The 14514-nt window shown below is 48.1% G+C and overlaps 1 protein-coding gene across 40 annotated transcripts in view; it reads right to left on the bottom strand.

The window, feature by feature from the left end:
- Positions 1 to 14514, bottom strand: part of CELF2 (CUGBP Elav-like family member 2) — a 354164-nt gene that overhangs the window by 230081 nt on the left and 109569 nt on the right. For 4 of the 40 annotated variants that reach the window (XM_068907898.1, XM_068908534.1, XM_068908387.1 and 1 more), the window contains exon 1: positions 1636 to 2002. The exons of 33 other annotated variants lie outside the window; for them this stretch is intronic. In XM_068907898.1, coding sequence (XP_068763999.1) covers positions 1636 to 1709 — 74 coding nt within the window. In that variant the 5' untranslated portion in view covers positions 1710 to 2002. Of the gene's footprint in view, positions 1 to 804; positions 1010 to 1635; positions 2003 to 14514 lie in introns of those variants that run through there. 3 more of the 40 variants (XM_068909938.1, XM_068909592.1, XM_068910373.1) reach the window with 3 other exon arrangements.

The following is a 14514-nucleotide window of genomic DNA, read 5'->3' as shown; positions in this document are numbered from 1 at the left end:
AGGCTCAGCTGCAACTTTGCACCCCACCAGTCTAACACGTTATTCGCATGCATGCATGCATGCAAAAAAAGAGAAATCTAGCACCTTTTCCATTTAAACAGATCTCACTGGTGCCAATAAAAGCTGGGATATCATGGGGGGAGGCAGGGAGGAAGCCGGGGGATGCAGCAGGCAACTCCTTTGGATTTAAGACCACCGAAGAGAGACAACGGACACCATTGATGCAAACGCTTTGCTGTCCTTCACAGTGACTGAGAGGACTGTAAAAGCAGTGTAAGTCCCCCACGCTGAACAGGCTTCCCCCCCCCCCCGGCCTTTTTTCCTCTCCCCCACACTCATTAAACCTCAGCTGCTCGAACAACTGGCTGCTCCTGAATGCCTCCACTCAGAGCGTTTCCCGGGCTAGGCAGAGCACACCGCCTTCGGAGAAAGTTTGCTGCCAGCAAAGGAGACGATAAAAGTCTGAACCATCCGAGATGGGGGAGCAGAGCGCGCGACCCCCATTTGTGCAAATCGCCGGGGGCAGGTGTTTTTTTTTTTTTTTTTTTTTGCTGCGCGCACAGTTTTATTTACACCGGTAACTTAAGCGTTGCCTCAGCCGGAATAGCTACGGTCCGGTCAACGCCAAAGTGTCTCGCTTCGCTCTATTTTAACTCAAACCACGTTTGTCGTTCCGATGAAAAAGCACCAAAACAAAAGACATTTGAGATATCGAAAAAAATCCAGCCCAGCGTTCCTGTCTTTCGGCAGCTGACCGCCTCCCCCGCTTTCTAGCTTTTATTTTCCACGTTAGGCTAAGGTTACCTGCAAATTCCTGTCAACGGACAACACCCGAGAGGACGGTAATAGAAACTTTCCCGTCCAGGCTAACGGAGCAGGGACAGGCTGGAGGAACGCTTCTCTTCCCGAAATCCCGGCATGCGGCACATTCCGATAAACCTTATCACCGCTCCAGCTGCGTGCGGAGCAACCGGCCGGCCTCGCGTTAGTTAACACTCTCCCTGCCAGACAGCTGTCGGGACTTTAAAAAAAAAGAAGAAGAAGAAGAAGAAAGCAAAACCACACAGACACCCCCACGAAAAACCCCGATTTCTGCCTGCTCTGTGCGCTCTCGCACTTGACGCCCAGTACTCGGGGAGCGAAACTGAGCTCTGGCGAGCGGTTCATGCGTCGCGAGTGGATTTTGGTGGTGGTGGGTTTTTTCCCCCCCCCCCCTCCCAATTTTATTTTCTCGAGGCAGGGCAGAAGCGGTCCCACGCGTGCCCAGGGCGCGGGAGCCGAGCGCCTGCCACGCAGTGCCCGCGGAGGGGGGGGGGGGGAGAGCGAGGGCACCTCGCGTCCGTCCGTCCGTCCCCCCGCGCCGCTCCGCATCGCACCGCGCTGCTCCGGCCGCTGGCGGCCGCCCGCTGTCGAGCTGCGCTGAGCGGATGCGGCGGCCGCCGGGGACCGCAAAGAAATCGCAAATGAGTTGGGAAGGGAGGGGGGGGGGGGAAAAGGGGGAGAAAGGAAGAAGAAAGGGGGGTAAAAAAAAAAAAAAAAAAAGGGTGGAGGGGAGACGAGGGTTTGCGCCGGCGCGGAGGGGGGCAGCCCGGCGGCGGCGGCGGCTCCTCCGCGGCGCTGCCCCGCGGTACTCACAGCCTGTCGGGGACGAGCAAGCGGCCATCGACCATCATCTCCGGCAGGAAATCCAGCTTGAACGACGAAGTCATGCCGGGCTGCGGGCGGTGTGCGGGCAGCAGGGCGGCGGGCTCGCCTCAGCCAGCGACGGCGCCGGGCGCGGAGAGGCAGGCGCAGGTGCGGAGGCCTCCCCGCGGCAGCCGCCAGCCCCGGCAGTTGTCACATCGCTCTCCCCCCTCTCCGGCTTTCTTTTTTTTTTTTTTTTTTTTAATTTTAATTCCTCCCTTCTTTTTCCGCCAATCCCCTCCGCAAGCGACTGCTGAGGCAACTGTCTGTGGAGCACCAGGTGCTGCGAGGGGAGGCGGAGCCACCTTCCCCGCCGCAGACTCCGCGTTAACCCCTGCGCCCCCGCCGCGGCTGCTCGGCCCGGCGCGCTCCGCCGCGCTCCGCCGCGCTCCGCCGCCCACGGGTGTCACGGAGCGCTCGGGGCGCGCCCGCCCGCTCTCTCGCGCACGCACGGACGCACGAAGGGGAAAGGGGGAAAAAAAAAAAAAAACCACCCCTAAACACTAAATACTTCCTAAATTCTTTCTTTCCCACCCACCCCCCCTCAAAAAAAAAAAAAAAAAAAAGAGCCCTCCGTTTGCATTTCTAAAAATACAGCTGCGTTTTGAACTCCCTACAAGCCCGGCCGGCTCCTGCTCCTCCTGGCGCGCGCGGGAACTCGCCCTTGGCCGCGCCGAGCGCGAGGCCTTGGGGACGGTGGAGCGCGTTTTCTCCGTAAAGGCCCGCTCGCTACGTCCAAAGTCTGAGCTTGGCACCTCTTGATGTTGCTAGCTGGGGAGAGGCTACGCCGCGGCGAACATCGCCTCGCTTCACCGTGCTAACAAGACCCAGGGACCCATACAAATGCCGACACGAAATTGTTTCTCGCGTCTGCAACCTGCCCGAAGCCCATCCTGCGCTTGGACTTGGCTACAGCTAACACACGGGAGCGACCAAATCAGGACGTACACAACATTCGACATATACAGACAACACAGGCAACCCTGGCCCCGCGCTGCCGCCCCCTGAAAATCTGTATTAAATCTCCTTTGCATCCTCATACCTGCTTGCTTCAATACCACACAGCTCTAGGCAAAGGCATATTAACACATTGGCGGAGACTACTGGATGATCCGAGAAGTCGAGACAGACAAAATGTTTATCTGCTTTGTTCTTGCCTTCTCCTTCCGAATCTTTTTCTGCAGTTCGTTTATTACTCAGTCCGGACACCGGGAAAAGGTAACCAACCCTAATTAAAAACTACTATATTTAAACTGTTGAAATGCACAGTTCTGGTCACCCTGAACTGAAATTAAGGTGACCAGCACATAAGTACACTATAAATCAGGCCAACTTTTATGTAAATTTTAGCCAACATCGAGATGATAATAAAAAGACAGGCTAGGCCGGTTTTAAGAGGTCGGTTTATTGCTCTTTCCCATTTTAAACAGTTAAAAGGAAGGAAAAAAAACCCCTCAGGCTGCGAAATTTTTTGCCTGCTTTGCAAGTCTAAGGAAAGAAAAGGTTCATTTGGCCCTCGGCATAATCCTCGTAGGACAGCTGCAATCCTGAACAGATACCTATAGTGTTATTAATCTCTCCTGTCCTATATGTTCCCACACTGTCCTTACTGCCGTGGCACCTACGCAGAAATGCACAAGCAAAACTCGGGCTAACTTGGCTGTGGTCCCTCTGCACCACCGTTCACCGCGGTGTACGTGAATCTATAGAGGCACATATAGCGCGTCTATATAGAGGAGGAGGAGGGATAAGTGCAAAGGTAAAGAGACTTTCTCCAGCTGGATGCAGCCACCTGGGTTTTGATCCGAGGCCTCCATGGTGCTTAATCCAGCCCAGAGCAGAGTTGGATTAACTTTCAATTTCCAAAGCTCGCCACTGCAGAAGGGGCAGGTTTTAGCTCCCAAGAAATACGGGCAGCTCAGCGAGGATGAAGATATTCTTTTAAGCGAGGAGTCTCCGCCCCCGCTCGGCCCGGCGCGGCTGCATCCGTACCTCGTCGTCATCAGTTTTTAGGTATGTTCTCCACGCCAGGGATTGAATCTCAGCACCACTGTGGCTTCGAAGGACCGCTGCAAACTGAAAAGCAAATTCATGCTCTGCATAGGAAGGGTGGGGGGGGGAGAGGACTGCAAATAATTTTGCTTAAAATCCGCACGTGAAATAGCGAGCTCTCTATATAGTTGCCCCGTTTCGCAAGGTGTAAGTGCTTAAAAATGCTTCATTAAAACGTATGTTCTTTTGAAATATTTATTTTCCTTTTAATTACATGTGAATTAGCTGGAAGAAGCTGTAGGGAAGCCCTCTTACTGACTTAAGCCTTCTCAGCAGTTTGTTAAATTCTAGCCTCAAATCCCTTGAGGGAATAGTGGATTCAAAGCAGCTTTTAATCATACTATAAGGAGGGTGAAGTAGTATGTAAGTAGGTCATAGAGAAAGCATTACAAGTGCATAGGTTATTGCTTTATTTAACAACCACAGTGTAACACACTTTTCAAAGCACATTTGCTTTTGCCATTTAAAAGTTAGAGGCAGGAGCAGGGTCAAATGCAAAAAGAAACCCGCTCTATAAAAGATCCCGAGATATGACGCGAGAAAAGCTCGCAGGGAGAAACTGCAATCAAATCCTTCGCTTCTCAGACATAAATAATGTAGAGTCTACATGCGAATTAACTCCAGAACCCAGGGGGCAAGCGGAGCAGAAAAACCAAACCAAACCAAAGCAACCCGAACGCTTCACGCGGTATTACACATTCAGCTGCGTTCGCTGCAACGTTAACGCCGGTTGCATGGCCGACGCCAAGTGCGCGAAATAGCGACTTTTATTAAAAATGAAGAAACACCGCTGAGCTTAAAAGGAAAAAAAAAAAAAAAAGCAAGCTTGGGTCCGTCGCCACAGTGCCGGGGGGCAGATGGGCAGGGGGAATAGCAAATGAAGCTGCGTTAATTTTCACAGCGTAACTCAACCGGCAGATGCACACACGATCTTTGAGGGGCTGCAGCATTGCTGCGTTATCCCTGGCTACAGGTACGGAGCAGTTTTCGGCTGGCAGAGCATGTTACCAGCGGCGTGCAAGCGATCTGAACTGCGGCATCAGCAGCTCTTGGCTTTTAACCCTGTTGTCAGCCCAGACGTCGTCTCCGGTCCCGCTTGCCCACCTCGCCGAGGCACCGACCCCAGCTACTTGTGCCGGTTCCTCCCGTCGCCCGAGTTTCTCCCCGCGCCGCGCAGGGAGGATAAAGCGATTCCGCCTCCCGTGCGTGCCGATTAGTCACCGCTCGAGCGGCTTTTCCGACGCAAAGCGCTTGCACGCGCCCTCCAAACAGCTCGACCTTTCCAAAGACCACCTCTTCAGAAGACACACGCGCGCGCAAAAAAAAAAAAACCCCACGCCAGGAAACGTGAGGCTGAGGAAAGACAACGGCAGAGCCGTCGGATCGCTTTCAGGCGTAGGAGATCGCGCTGACATCACTGCCCTTAATTCCCGTTCGGCGGGCGGCACAGCAAGCGGGCAGCCCGTTTGCTGGGAAAAAAACGCGGGCAAGCCCGGCAAAAAGCTCCCGTCGCCTCCGCTGCCTGGGTTCCCGCCTCAGCCCTGCCTTTCATCTCCTTGCCCTCCGGGACGGGGCCAACGCCGCGCTTTGCGGTGCACGGAGCCGGCGGGGCCGCGCGCCGGGAGCTCAGACCCTCGCCCCTCTTCCCCTCCCAGCCCACGGCCGCGCTCTGCATTGGGCTCAGCGCTGGCGTCAAAGCCGGGCTCGGATGCAGGAGGCGGGAGCGGAGCGCGCTGTAAGCGTGGAGCGGGCTCCAGTGAGTTGGGGTGGGATCGCTCGGCGTCCTCCACCGCCGCCAGGGAAAAGGCGACCTGGCCCGCACCACGCTGCCGAAGGCAAACGAGATGCGCGCTAGCTTTCGCTAAGAAACGCATCCTTCCGGGCAAACCGTGTGCTGCGAAGTAGTAGTAGGTCTACCAGGAGAAAACAGAGCGCTTTGTTTCATGGCAGGGCTTGAGCGTACCAAGAGGGCTTAACTTTTACTAGCGGACTTCTGGAGGGGCGGAAAGAGAGGAAAAAATAGAAAAAAGAAAAATCACGTGCACGAGCACAAGTTAACAGCGTTTGGACAGAGCTACCGAAGGATGTAAAAGCGATCAGCAAAAGAAGCCAAAGCAGTAAACTTCTCCGGGTGCCAAAAGAATGGGCCTAATTCTGCACCCGTCTGCTCCCGCGGGCATTTTGATTATTTGTTACTAGACCTTCTTTAGCAGTTAGGTCTAGCACCGGAATAAGTTTTGCATCCTGAAGCCTTAGCCTTCCTGTAAGGATTTTTATTTGCCGTATAAACTTGCCTGAAACGAAACCAAGCACGCAACAGCCTTTCCTTCATCGCATTTCAAGAAATAAAACAGTCTACATATAACCCAAAGCCTTTTTTAAAAAAGAAAAGGAAATGATTAGTTAGAGCTGGTAAATGAATTTTGAATATTGAAATCTTAGCAGCTTGTGAAGTTCCCCCCCCCCCAGTTCTATAGGCTATTGTAGCTAAGCAGTGATTTTCAGAAATGAACGTCATTTAAAATTAGCACTGTGAAAAGGTACCTCAAATTAAGAGTTTCTAGAGCTTTCACTTGAAGCATACTGATATTATGTAAACTTGGTTGCTATAGTAAAGCTTCCCACTCGCTCCCCCCCCCCCCCTTATTTTATACCACTGAAGAGGTGATTTCATCAGACTGTGGGCATACGGCCGTTGTTCTGAACTGCAAGTCATAACTCCATCTTGCCTCAAAAAACTGGGGGAGACTCTACGCTTTGCGTTTTAGCGGGGGGGATTAAAAAGCCAGGACTGAACCTTACCATCCCGTTACCTATTTACGGCCCTCTGAATGGGCATCGCTGTTTACCTGAAGGTGTTTCTCATGTGGAGCACGTCGGGTGTACGTGTACACGAGACCAAGGGTTTTTTCCAACCCTGTCCTCTCACAACTTGACAGCAGGCATTGATTTATTTATTTTTCCTTATCTTCTCACATGCTGACTGGTTCCACTACCCAACCAGGAGAGAAACGGGGCCTCTGCATGAGCCGGGCGGATCTGATTTCCTACTCTACAGCAGGTGCTCCATCTCCGGTCAAAAAAGCCAACTTTGCAAACAACACTGGACGCAGAACCCGTGCTGGGAGTTTACTGCTGGATTTGGATATCATATTATCTTCATGTTAAAAAGTACCCTCTTGTAGTACTTAGGACAGGAAGAATCACGTGTCTGGTGCTCTTGCAGGTGCACTCCTTCCCCAAACGTGCAAGAACCCCAGGAACGCTTTCACTGGGGGGAAAAACCCACCAAAACCAAAAAAAAAAAAAAACCCTCCTCCCCATGCCCAAATCCACAGCAACAGCTACCGGAAGAAATAAGAAGCTGAGGGGTCACCCTGATTTCATCATTTTGAGATTTCTGGGCAGCTTTACCAAGTCAAGGTGACTAATTAGTGTGAAAAACGTAGGACTACATGAGCAAGCAGGGAGCATGGACAATTCAGCAGAAGGTGGGAGCAGAAGGCAATACTGAGTGGCACCTACAATGCCAAAAGCCATGGGCAAAGGCAGGTGTGAAGTTACAGGATGAAAGCAACAGGAGAAGAGAAGGAACATCAGAAGAGGCAGGAATCCAAAAGCAGACTTATTTTTAAACCCAAATTGTAAAGAGACAGAAGCAATCCGAGGGGCTTATTACAACATCTGGCTGGATTAACCTACCGCACTGCCTTCCAACTAACCACAGGATCTTCATGCCATTAAGCTCCACCTTCCCATCTCATTCGCTTACCGCCCCGTGCTTTCCTTTCCTTTTCACTGCCAACAATTGTATCGCACCTAACGCTCAAATCGTGACATCTTTAACACAGGAAATTTCACAGGTCTTTTTTCGTTTGTTCACGAAGTGCCTGGCCTATGTCTTTGGTGCTCGAAAATAACAAAATAAGCACCCTGATAATATGGAAAGTAAGTAAGTAACTATCTTTGTTTAATGTCATTATTGCCTGCAGACAGAATCCATTAAACCTCAGACCAGAAGCACAGAAAGAAAAAGCTTCTACAGCAACTGTAAGGCATTCAGACAGGCAGAAAACTTGTTTTTTTAAAAAAAACAGAGAGTGCAAGAATTGCCACATCGGTCAGATCAAAAGGTCCGTCTAGCCCATGACCTTGTGGCTGATAATGGCTTGTAATGGATGCAAAGAGAAGCAGCATGAGTACAGCAAGTGTCCTATGATCCTTTCCATCTTCCAGCAATCAATGGTTCAGGGACTTCCTAAAGTCAAAGACTGCAGCAAAACAAGACGTTTAACAGGCTCAAAATCCTGGATGCAATTTTTTTTTTTTTAACCTTCAAACTCTCTCTCCAAAAAGAGCGTTTATAAAGCCACACGTTTATTCCTCCCAGAGTTGCCTGCAAAAGTGATCGTTCTTAACCATTTCAGAGGTTTGGGGAACATTGGCTTTCTCTTCTGAAGCACGACGTTAAAACATACTTAATTTTTAATGTAAAATATTTCACTGTAGTGGAGTCACAATATTTCATATGGAACTTTATAAAAATACCCCAACCATTTGTATCACAATTCTGTTACACAAAAACGATAACACCAATAGCTTCCTAGGGCAAGGATCTGCTTTGACATCCTTTGGAGAAAATGACTCTTTAGGAAGAATGTTGGCCGCTTGAGACTGCTACATTCGGAGGAGGGTTTAAGTAAGTTAAATGCATGTTCACGAGCCATGCACAGCTGAATCTCCGTGTGATTCATCTGAGCAGCACTGCAGAACACCTGATGTTGCTGAGGCAGCCCTGTTGGTGTTTTGTTATTTTTAAAGGCGGTTATATAACTCCCTCATTAAAATTAAATGTGGGCTGAAATGATGCAGACAAATTTGCGAGCTTCTTCCTCGCATTTCGGCTGAAAATAGTTTGTTCGTTTTTAGGCAGAAGAGGAAGAGAATGAAACCAAAGAGAATTTTTCAGTTGCAAACAGGGTCTCTAAGAATTCGAGTTTTCTGGCAGTTCACCAATTCCCTTCTAGGAGACCTCAAGTCTTCAGAGGCTGACCTGCAGCTCTTACAGAGAGCAGGTGGTAGCCTATGAATCTTAAATTCACTCCATAGCGCAGAGCTTGCCTCATCGACAGATACTTCTACTTGCAAGATCCAGTTCCCAGATGATCTACGGTAGGGTGCTCTTGCTTTTCTCCAAACTCCTCCATTTGGCTAAAGCGCATAGCCAATTCCCACCTCCCCTCTCTGATTTTCAGTCATTTTTTCCCCCCTCCAACTCTCTGCTCTGTCTTCCCACCAGTGCCAGACCGTCATCTGGCATTCTCCAAGGCTGCTCTTGGAGATGATCTGCTGCTTTTGCTGCCATGGGAATGTCCCAGGGCGAGGACGGCATTTCCCCCTCAGCTAGCTGCAGGCCACGTGCAACGGTTCCCCATGCCGCTGTGACCGCCCTGGTGGGAAAAGTTTACCCTCCTCTATTTATGAAGCCTTGTGGGGACATCAGCAGGCCGTGCCTTAAACAAAAAATAAGGATGCAGCCTCTTCCGCACCTGGAGTCTGGGAGTAGCCGCTGCTGAATAACTTGGGAGAAGGTGAAGAAGTCTAACAGCCTCTGTGGACATGCAGATTACTCTTCAAAACCAGTGGAGAAACGCTCAGGCACCAAAGTGTGAGACTCCAGGAAAAAACCCCTCTCATGTAACAGCAGAAAGCTGCATCTCCATATGAGTGCCATATTTAAAATTTCCTAAGCAATTTTATTGGTAACCCTATTCCTTCGAATCATGGAGAATTAACCTAAAATTCGGTTGCTCTGCCAGAGTAAGAGACACATCAGCCACCAAGTGTGCTACATGGAGGGACAGGCAGATAACTCTCCCTACATTCAAACGCAGTTTGGTGTGTTTGTTCTTTTTTAATTGTAATGCAAAGGATCGTTTTTCCTCGGCTGCGTTTTGGGGGGCAGTTTGTGATCCCCACTGGGGCAGCCTCGTCAGTGCGCTTGCAGGGTCACAGAGCCAAGATGCGTTCCTACAAGAGCAGGACTCATAAGAGCCTCATCCAGTAACGTGGCCTGACTGGACGATATAATTTCCCCTGGAAACGGAGTACAGATTTGGGAGTCAATGCTTTCCAGAAACATCAATCTAACCATGAGTTCAGAAACCTTGAAGATATACCTGATATTAGCCCACTAGGTCACTGATCCTTATAATATCAGAGAGAATAAAGTTGCTTGCGAGAAAAACCAAAGTCCTTTTTACATCCTGGTCTAGTTTGGTAATAGTTATGCTATGCAAGTCTCCCCGAGTAAAAGATCCAAACATTCAGGTCCAGCTCAAGATTTACCCCAGATTTAGGAAAATCCACACCTAGAAATTCCTTCCTGCCCCCTTCCACCCAATAAAGACAGTCAACCCTCGGCGCAGCGTTAACTCGCCAAGCACTGCCTTAAAGCAGGTTTAACTGACACGTTCGCTTCCGCCGCAGGGCAAAATTACGCAGAAATAAACAAAAAGTGGTATTTTTGCTCTGGTGCGTGCGCACCAAGAAGAAAAGCCGGGTTTGTCTGTCCTCCGCGAGGATGCCGGCAGTCCTGTTTGGTAAACTGCGGTGATCTATCACCATCGCAGGCAGCCAAGGGTTCGGCGGGTCAAGTGGGACCAGGTGGGAGAGACGGCAGCTCCGATGATGCTGCCCCGATGATGCCCGTCAGCCCGGGTGCGGCGACCTGCCTTCCCAACCACTGCCATTTTCGGTTACCTTTTCCATGGCGAACACGCAAGGAAACGTGCCGGCAGCAGTAAAACACTCATAGGGAAGCTGTTGCGAAGATAAATAGCGCCGGCACGTGATAAGCGCTAATGTCATCAGAGGGTGAAGAATGACACGTTTTGGAACAGAATTTCCTTCTGCTTAAACCATCGCTTTACTTATGTGGACCTGCGTGCATGTGGCAGGGAAGTTTTTTTTTTTTCCCCTTGTTTTTTGACAAGCTTGAATAAACATCCAGGCTTTCATCTGGGTTATAACCTTAGCAGATATAACCAGGGAGGAAGGGAGGAGGGAAAAGCCTGCATTGGAGAGAAAAGCCTGTCACGATTCACTGGTGAGAAAAGATTTTGTGGAGCTAGATTTTGCTTGAATTCACTAATGCTCACTTCAAGAAACAGAACTCCTCCAAATAGAGGAAAAGAAAAGAATTTTCTTTGGTCTTTTTTATTTTTTAGTCTTTCTTGTTCTCATCTGACTTAAATTTCACAAACTACTTGTTCAAGAACTGCTCTCTGATTTATATGCAGTTGAAGTGAGTGGGAGTTTTGAGGATTTGAGAAATAAAAACCCACAATGAAAAATATTTTAAGCTATGTGCGCGTGTATACGTGTGCATATACACACACAGACGTACACACGCCTATCAGATACAGAGCAAGTGTAATTTAAGCAGATACAGACCCCATGCCTGCACCTCAGTGGCAAAAAATAACTGTTCCCAATAACAGAGCTGGAAGCAGATGCCGCATGCACGAGATTATCCATGTTAATTTATGGTAATCGCCAAATTAATGCTACGGAGACATTACAGGTTATCCAAAATACTACTTGCATTTAATGAGAAACTACCACAAAATATCTTCTAGACAGATTTAGTCTGCATCTTCTAACATTCACTGAATTAATATAATAATAACAATAATAATAATAATAATAATAATAATAATAATAATAATAATAATAATAAAATAATGATGATAATAATAATAATAATGATAATAAACCCCTACACAAAGTAAGAGCCATGTTTCCCCTTTGGAACAACTGGCTCTTCAAATGCCAAAGGCAAGCCAAGCCTTTCTCTCTCTATAAAGTCCTCTTAGACATCTTGCTTTCAGATTTCATCAACTTAGGTGTTTTCAGGGCTGTAAGCAGTGAACTTTCCATCAGCAGCATCTTCAGCTAATTAACCCTCCTGATTACAATAATTAGTATTGATTCACTCCTGAATGACTTCTTAAGTATTCAAGCACAATCTACACTTGCAGGAAAACTTCTAGATATGAATATTAATTGAATGCTCGCCTTTGTTTTTCAGCCCCAAAGGTATAGTTTGCAATCTTATATACTTAAATTTGATAACAGAAACACTTCAGCTTTATTCTCACTTAACAAAGAGAATATTAACATGTTGATGCTAGAGATTGTGCTTCGTGAATCCAAGGAAAACGTAGAAAAGGATGCCAGGCTAATAAGTAAATACGTTTCACTTCCATTTCCTATGGCAACGCGGAAAGCCGGCTCCCAAGTCACCACCTCTTCTGATCTCCCAGGCAGGACTGAGAAGTCTTCGCATTCTGCATTTTTTTAGTGTTACACCTGGTCATTGCCAGAAGAAATAACTACACAGTCTGAATAAGCCCTCTTATGACCGTAGTGGGAACAGACATCGCCAAGTTTGACGGCCGCGGGGCACCATGTCGCTTCGCCAAGAGGTGAGACCCAAACCAGGTAACGCTACGGACCCCTGCGACGGTCTCGCGCTAGGTCACTAACCCTCTAGACCCTTCCTTATTAAAGCCTGGCTGCTAGGAAATGGCTTATGTTAGAGATTTGCTCCACTGTCTTGGATGTTAATAATAACTGTTTTGGTTCAAAAAGCAGTATTTCAGTAAATCTGCATAGAAGGATTCTTTTTTTTTTTTAAGGAATGGGGTTCACACTGAATAATTCAGAAATTAGTCTTTGATGTGAATGCGACGTCTGCAAATGCCCTTGGGAACGAACGAAATCACAGGCAATCCAAGACAGAAGTCCTTATTACGTGTAGTTTATCTGAAAGCGTAGGGACTACAGTAAAGTTTAGCGTGAACTCACCCGTGAGAAGGGAGCTTAGCAAAGAGCTACAGCGTTGCCTGTCCCTGGAAAAGGGGGAGCCGGGCACGCTGTACAGGTGGCCTGCTGGGGTCTGCTGCTGAAGCGGCGTTCGCCCTACTCCAGGCCATCGCTAGAAGGGCTTTTTCACCTCCTTGGGAGCAAGATATAGTCACTTTATTGCCAGGCCATAGCGAAAGGCCAGCGGCTGCCCAAACTCACAGGATGAGGGAGGAGAACGTGGCAGAAGCGAACTCACCCCAGCTGTGGCCCCACAGGGCCCCTGGGGACTGCTCAGCCCTTGTCTCGGAGAAGTCCTCCCAAGAAGCTCGTACCACGGGACGACGCTGGGGTTGCAACCCCAGCCGCCCTTTCTCCACGCTCGTGCACGGCACGCGGCCACGACCTGATAATCCATAACCTCTAGGCTTTGGGCATGTTTTATGCCATGTTAGCTTTCTGTTCACGGGAGCCCTGTGCTGTTCATTTACACCCTCCCAACACACAAGGGAAGGGGAGGAGACAACAGTTAAAAAAAAAAATGCAAAAAAAACAAAAAAAAGAGAAAGTTCTCAGAGTCTCCTCTTAGAGCATTTGTTGTTGAAAAAGCATGCTGTAGAAAGCTCTGACCTTCACCAATTTATCTTTAATGCCTTTTTTGTTATTTGTTGTCACATTAGAAATCATGCAGTGCAATCCAGTTTAAAAAAAAGGATGAAAGCCTTAAAATTAATTGCCTTCAGCAAAAAAAAAAAGGATAAGTATCTGTCTTTTCTCTCAGAAATGATTACAATTATTAATAAAAGAAGTGATATATTTTCTTAACATACAAAGTATCTAAAGACTTTTAGCAGTTACAGAAACTCCAGAAGACTGGTGACGATTCCTTTTATTTAAGATATAACCTACTGTCCGAGAAACAATTCACATATTCTAAAAAAAGCTCTGTAAGAGTTTCTTTTCATAATGCATGCTGTACATAAACGTCTTCCAAACCCATAACAAAAAAATAAAGTGTTAACTGCTCTAATCCTAAACTATGGCTATCCTAAACAGATAGGTAATTCAAGAAATGTCATATAAATAATTTGTTCGATTTGGGGATAGGAATCATCCAGCTAAATTATTCTGCTTGACCTTAAAAATTCTCACATATGCTAATAGCTGGATTATAAAAATGGAAAGTGGCACGGGCTCCCGCTCTGTGCTCTGCTTTATCATTTTTGCTGCATTTTCATTACCTAAACAAAACAAGAAAGTGCATCTTCAAGACAGCAGTTCCAGTTGATACGATCGGGCATAAAATAATGCAGGAGCACCTTTGGCAGCTAGGTATTTGCCAGACTGACGGCGGTATTGTGAGCTTGCCGAATGGATAAGTTTTCTCGCCACAGTTAGAGGAGAGGTTAGTCATAAATCTCCAACTTAATGCAACGGACATAACTGCAAGATGCCAACCTCCCCCTCCCGGCGCTGTTAGCACTGGCTACCGAATGCAACAACCTCCACAAAAGAGCCGATGCACTTCATATTCTGCTGTGTATACAGAAAAGATTAAGGGAAACGGAGAAAGGGGCTGAGAAAGGGCCAAAAAAAAAAAAAAGAAGAAGAAGAAAACCCACCCAACAGCCCCAAAACAACAACAAGAAGCCAGCCCCAGACATACGTTAAGCTAGTTTGACAGCACCATTGTTCCGCTGTCCCATTGTCAGACCAAGAGACGCATTCAGGGCTACGATGTCTGCTAGCAAATAAACAAAAGACTACATTTTCCAAAGCGGGGGGCCAGTTCCAGCGTAAACCCGGGGTGTGTGCGTGCATGCCTGTGTATGCATGGCTTTGAAAACAGCAGTCGATGCTCACCCCCCCCCCCCCCCGCGAAACGTTGCAACGGTAAGAATATACGTGTAA

This window comes from Struthio camelus, chromosome 1 (genome assembly GCF_040807025.1).
Source record: "Struthio camelus isolate bStrCam1 chromosome 1, bStrCam1.hap1, whole genome shotgun sequence".
Taxonomy (NCBI): Eukaryota; Metazoa; Chordata; class Aves; order Struthioniformes; family Struthionidae; genus Struthio; species Struthio camelus.
Note: the sequence above shows the minus strand (reverse complement) of the source record. Positions and strands in the feature narration are given on the sequence as shown.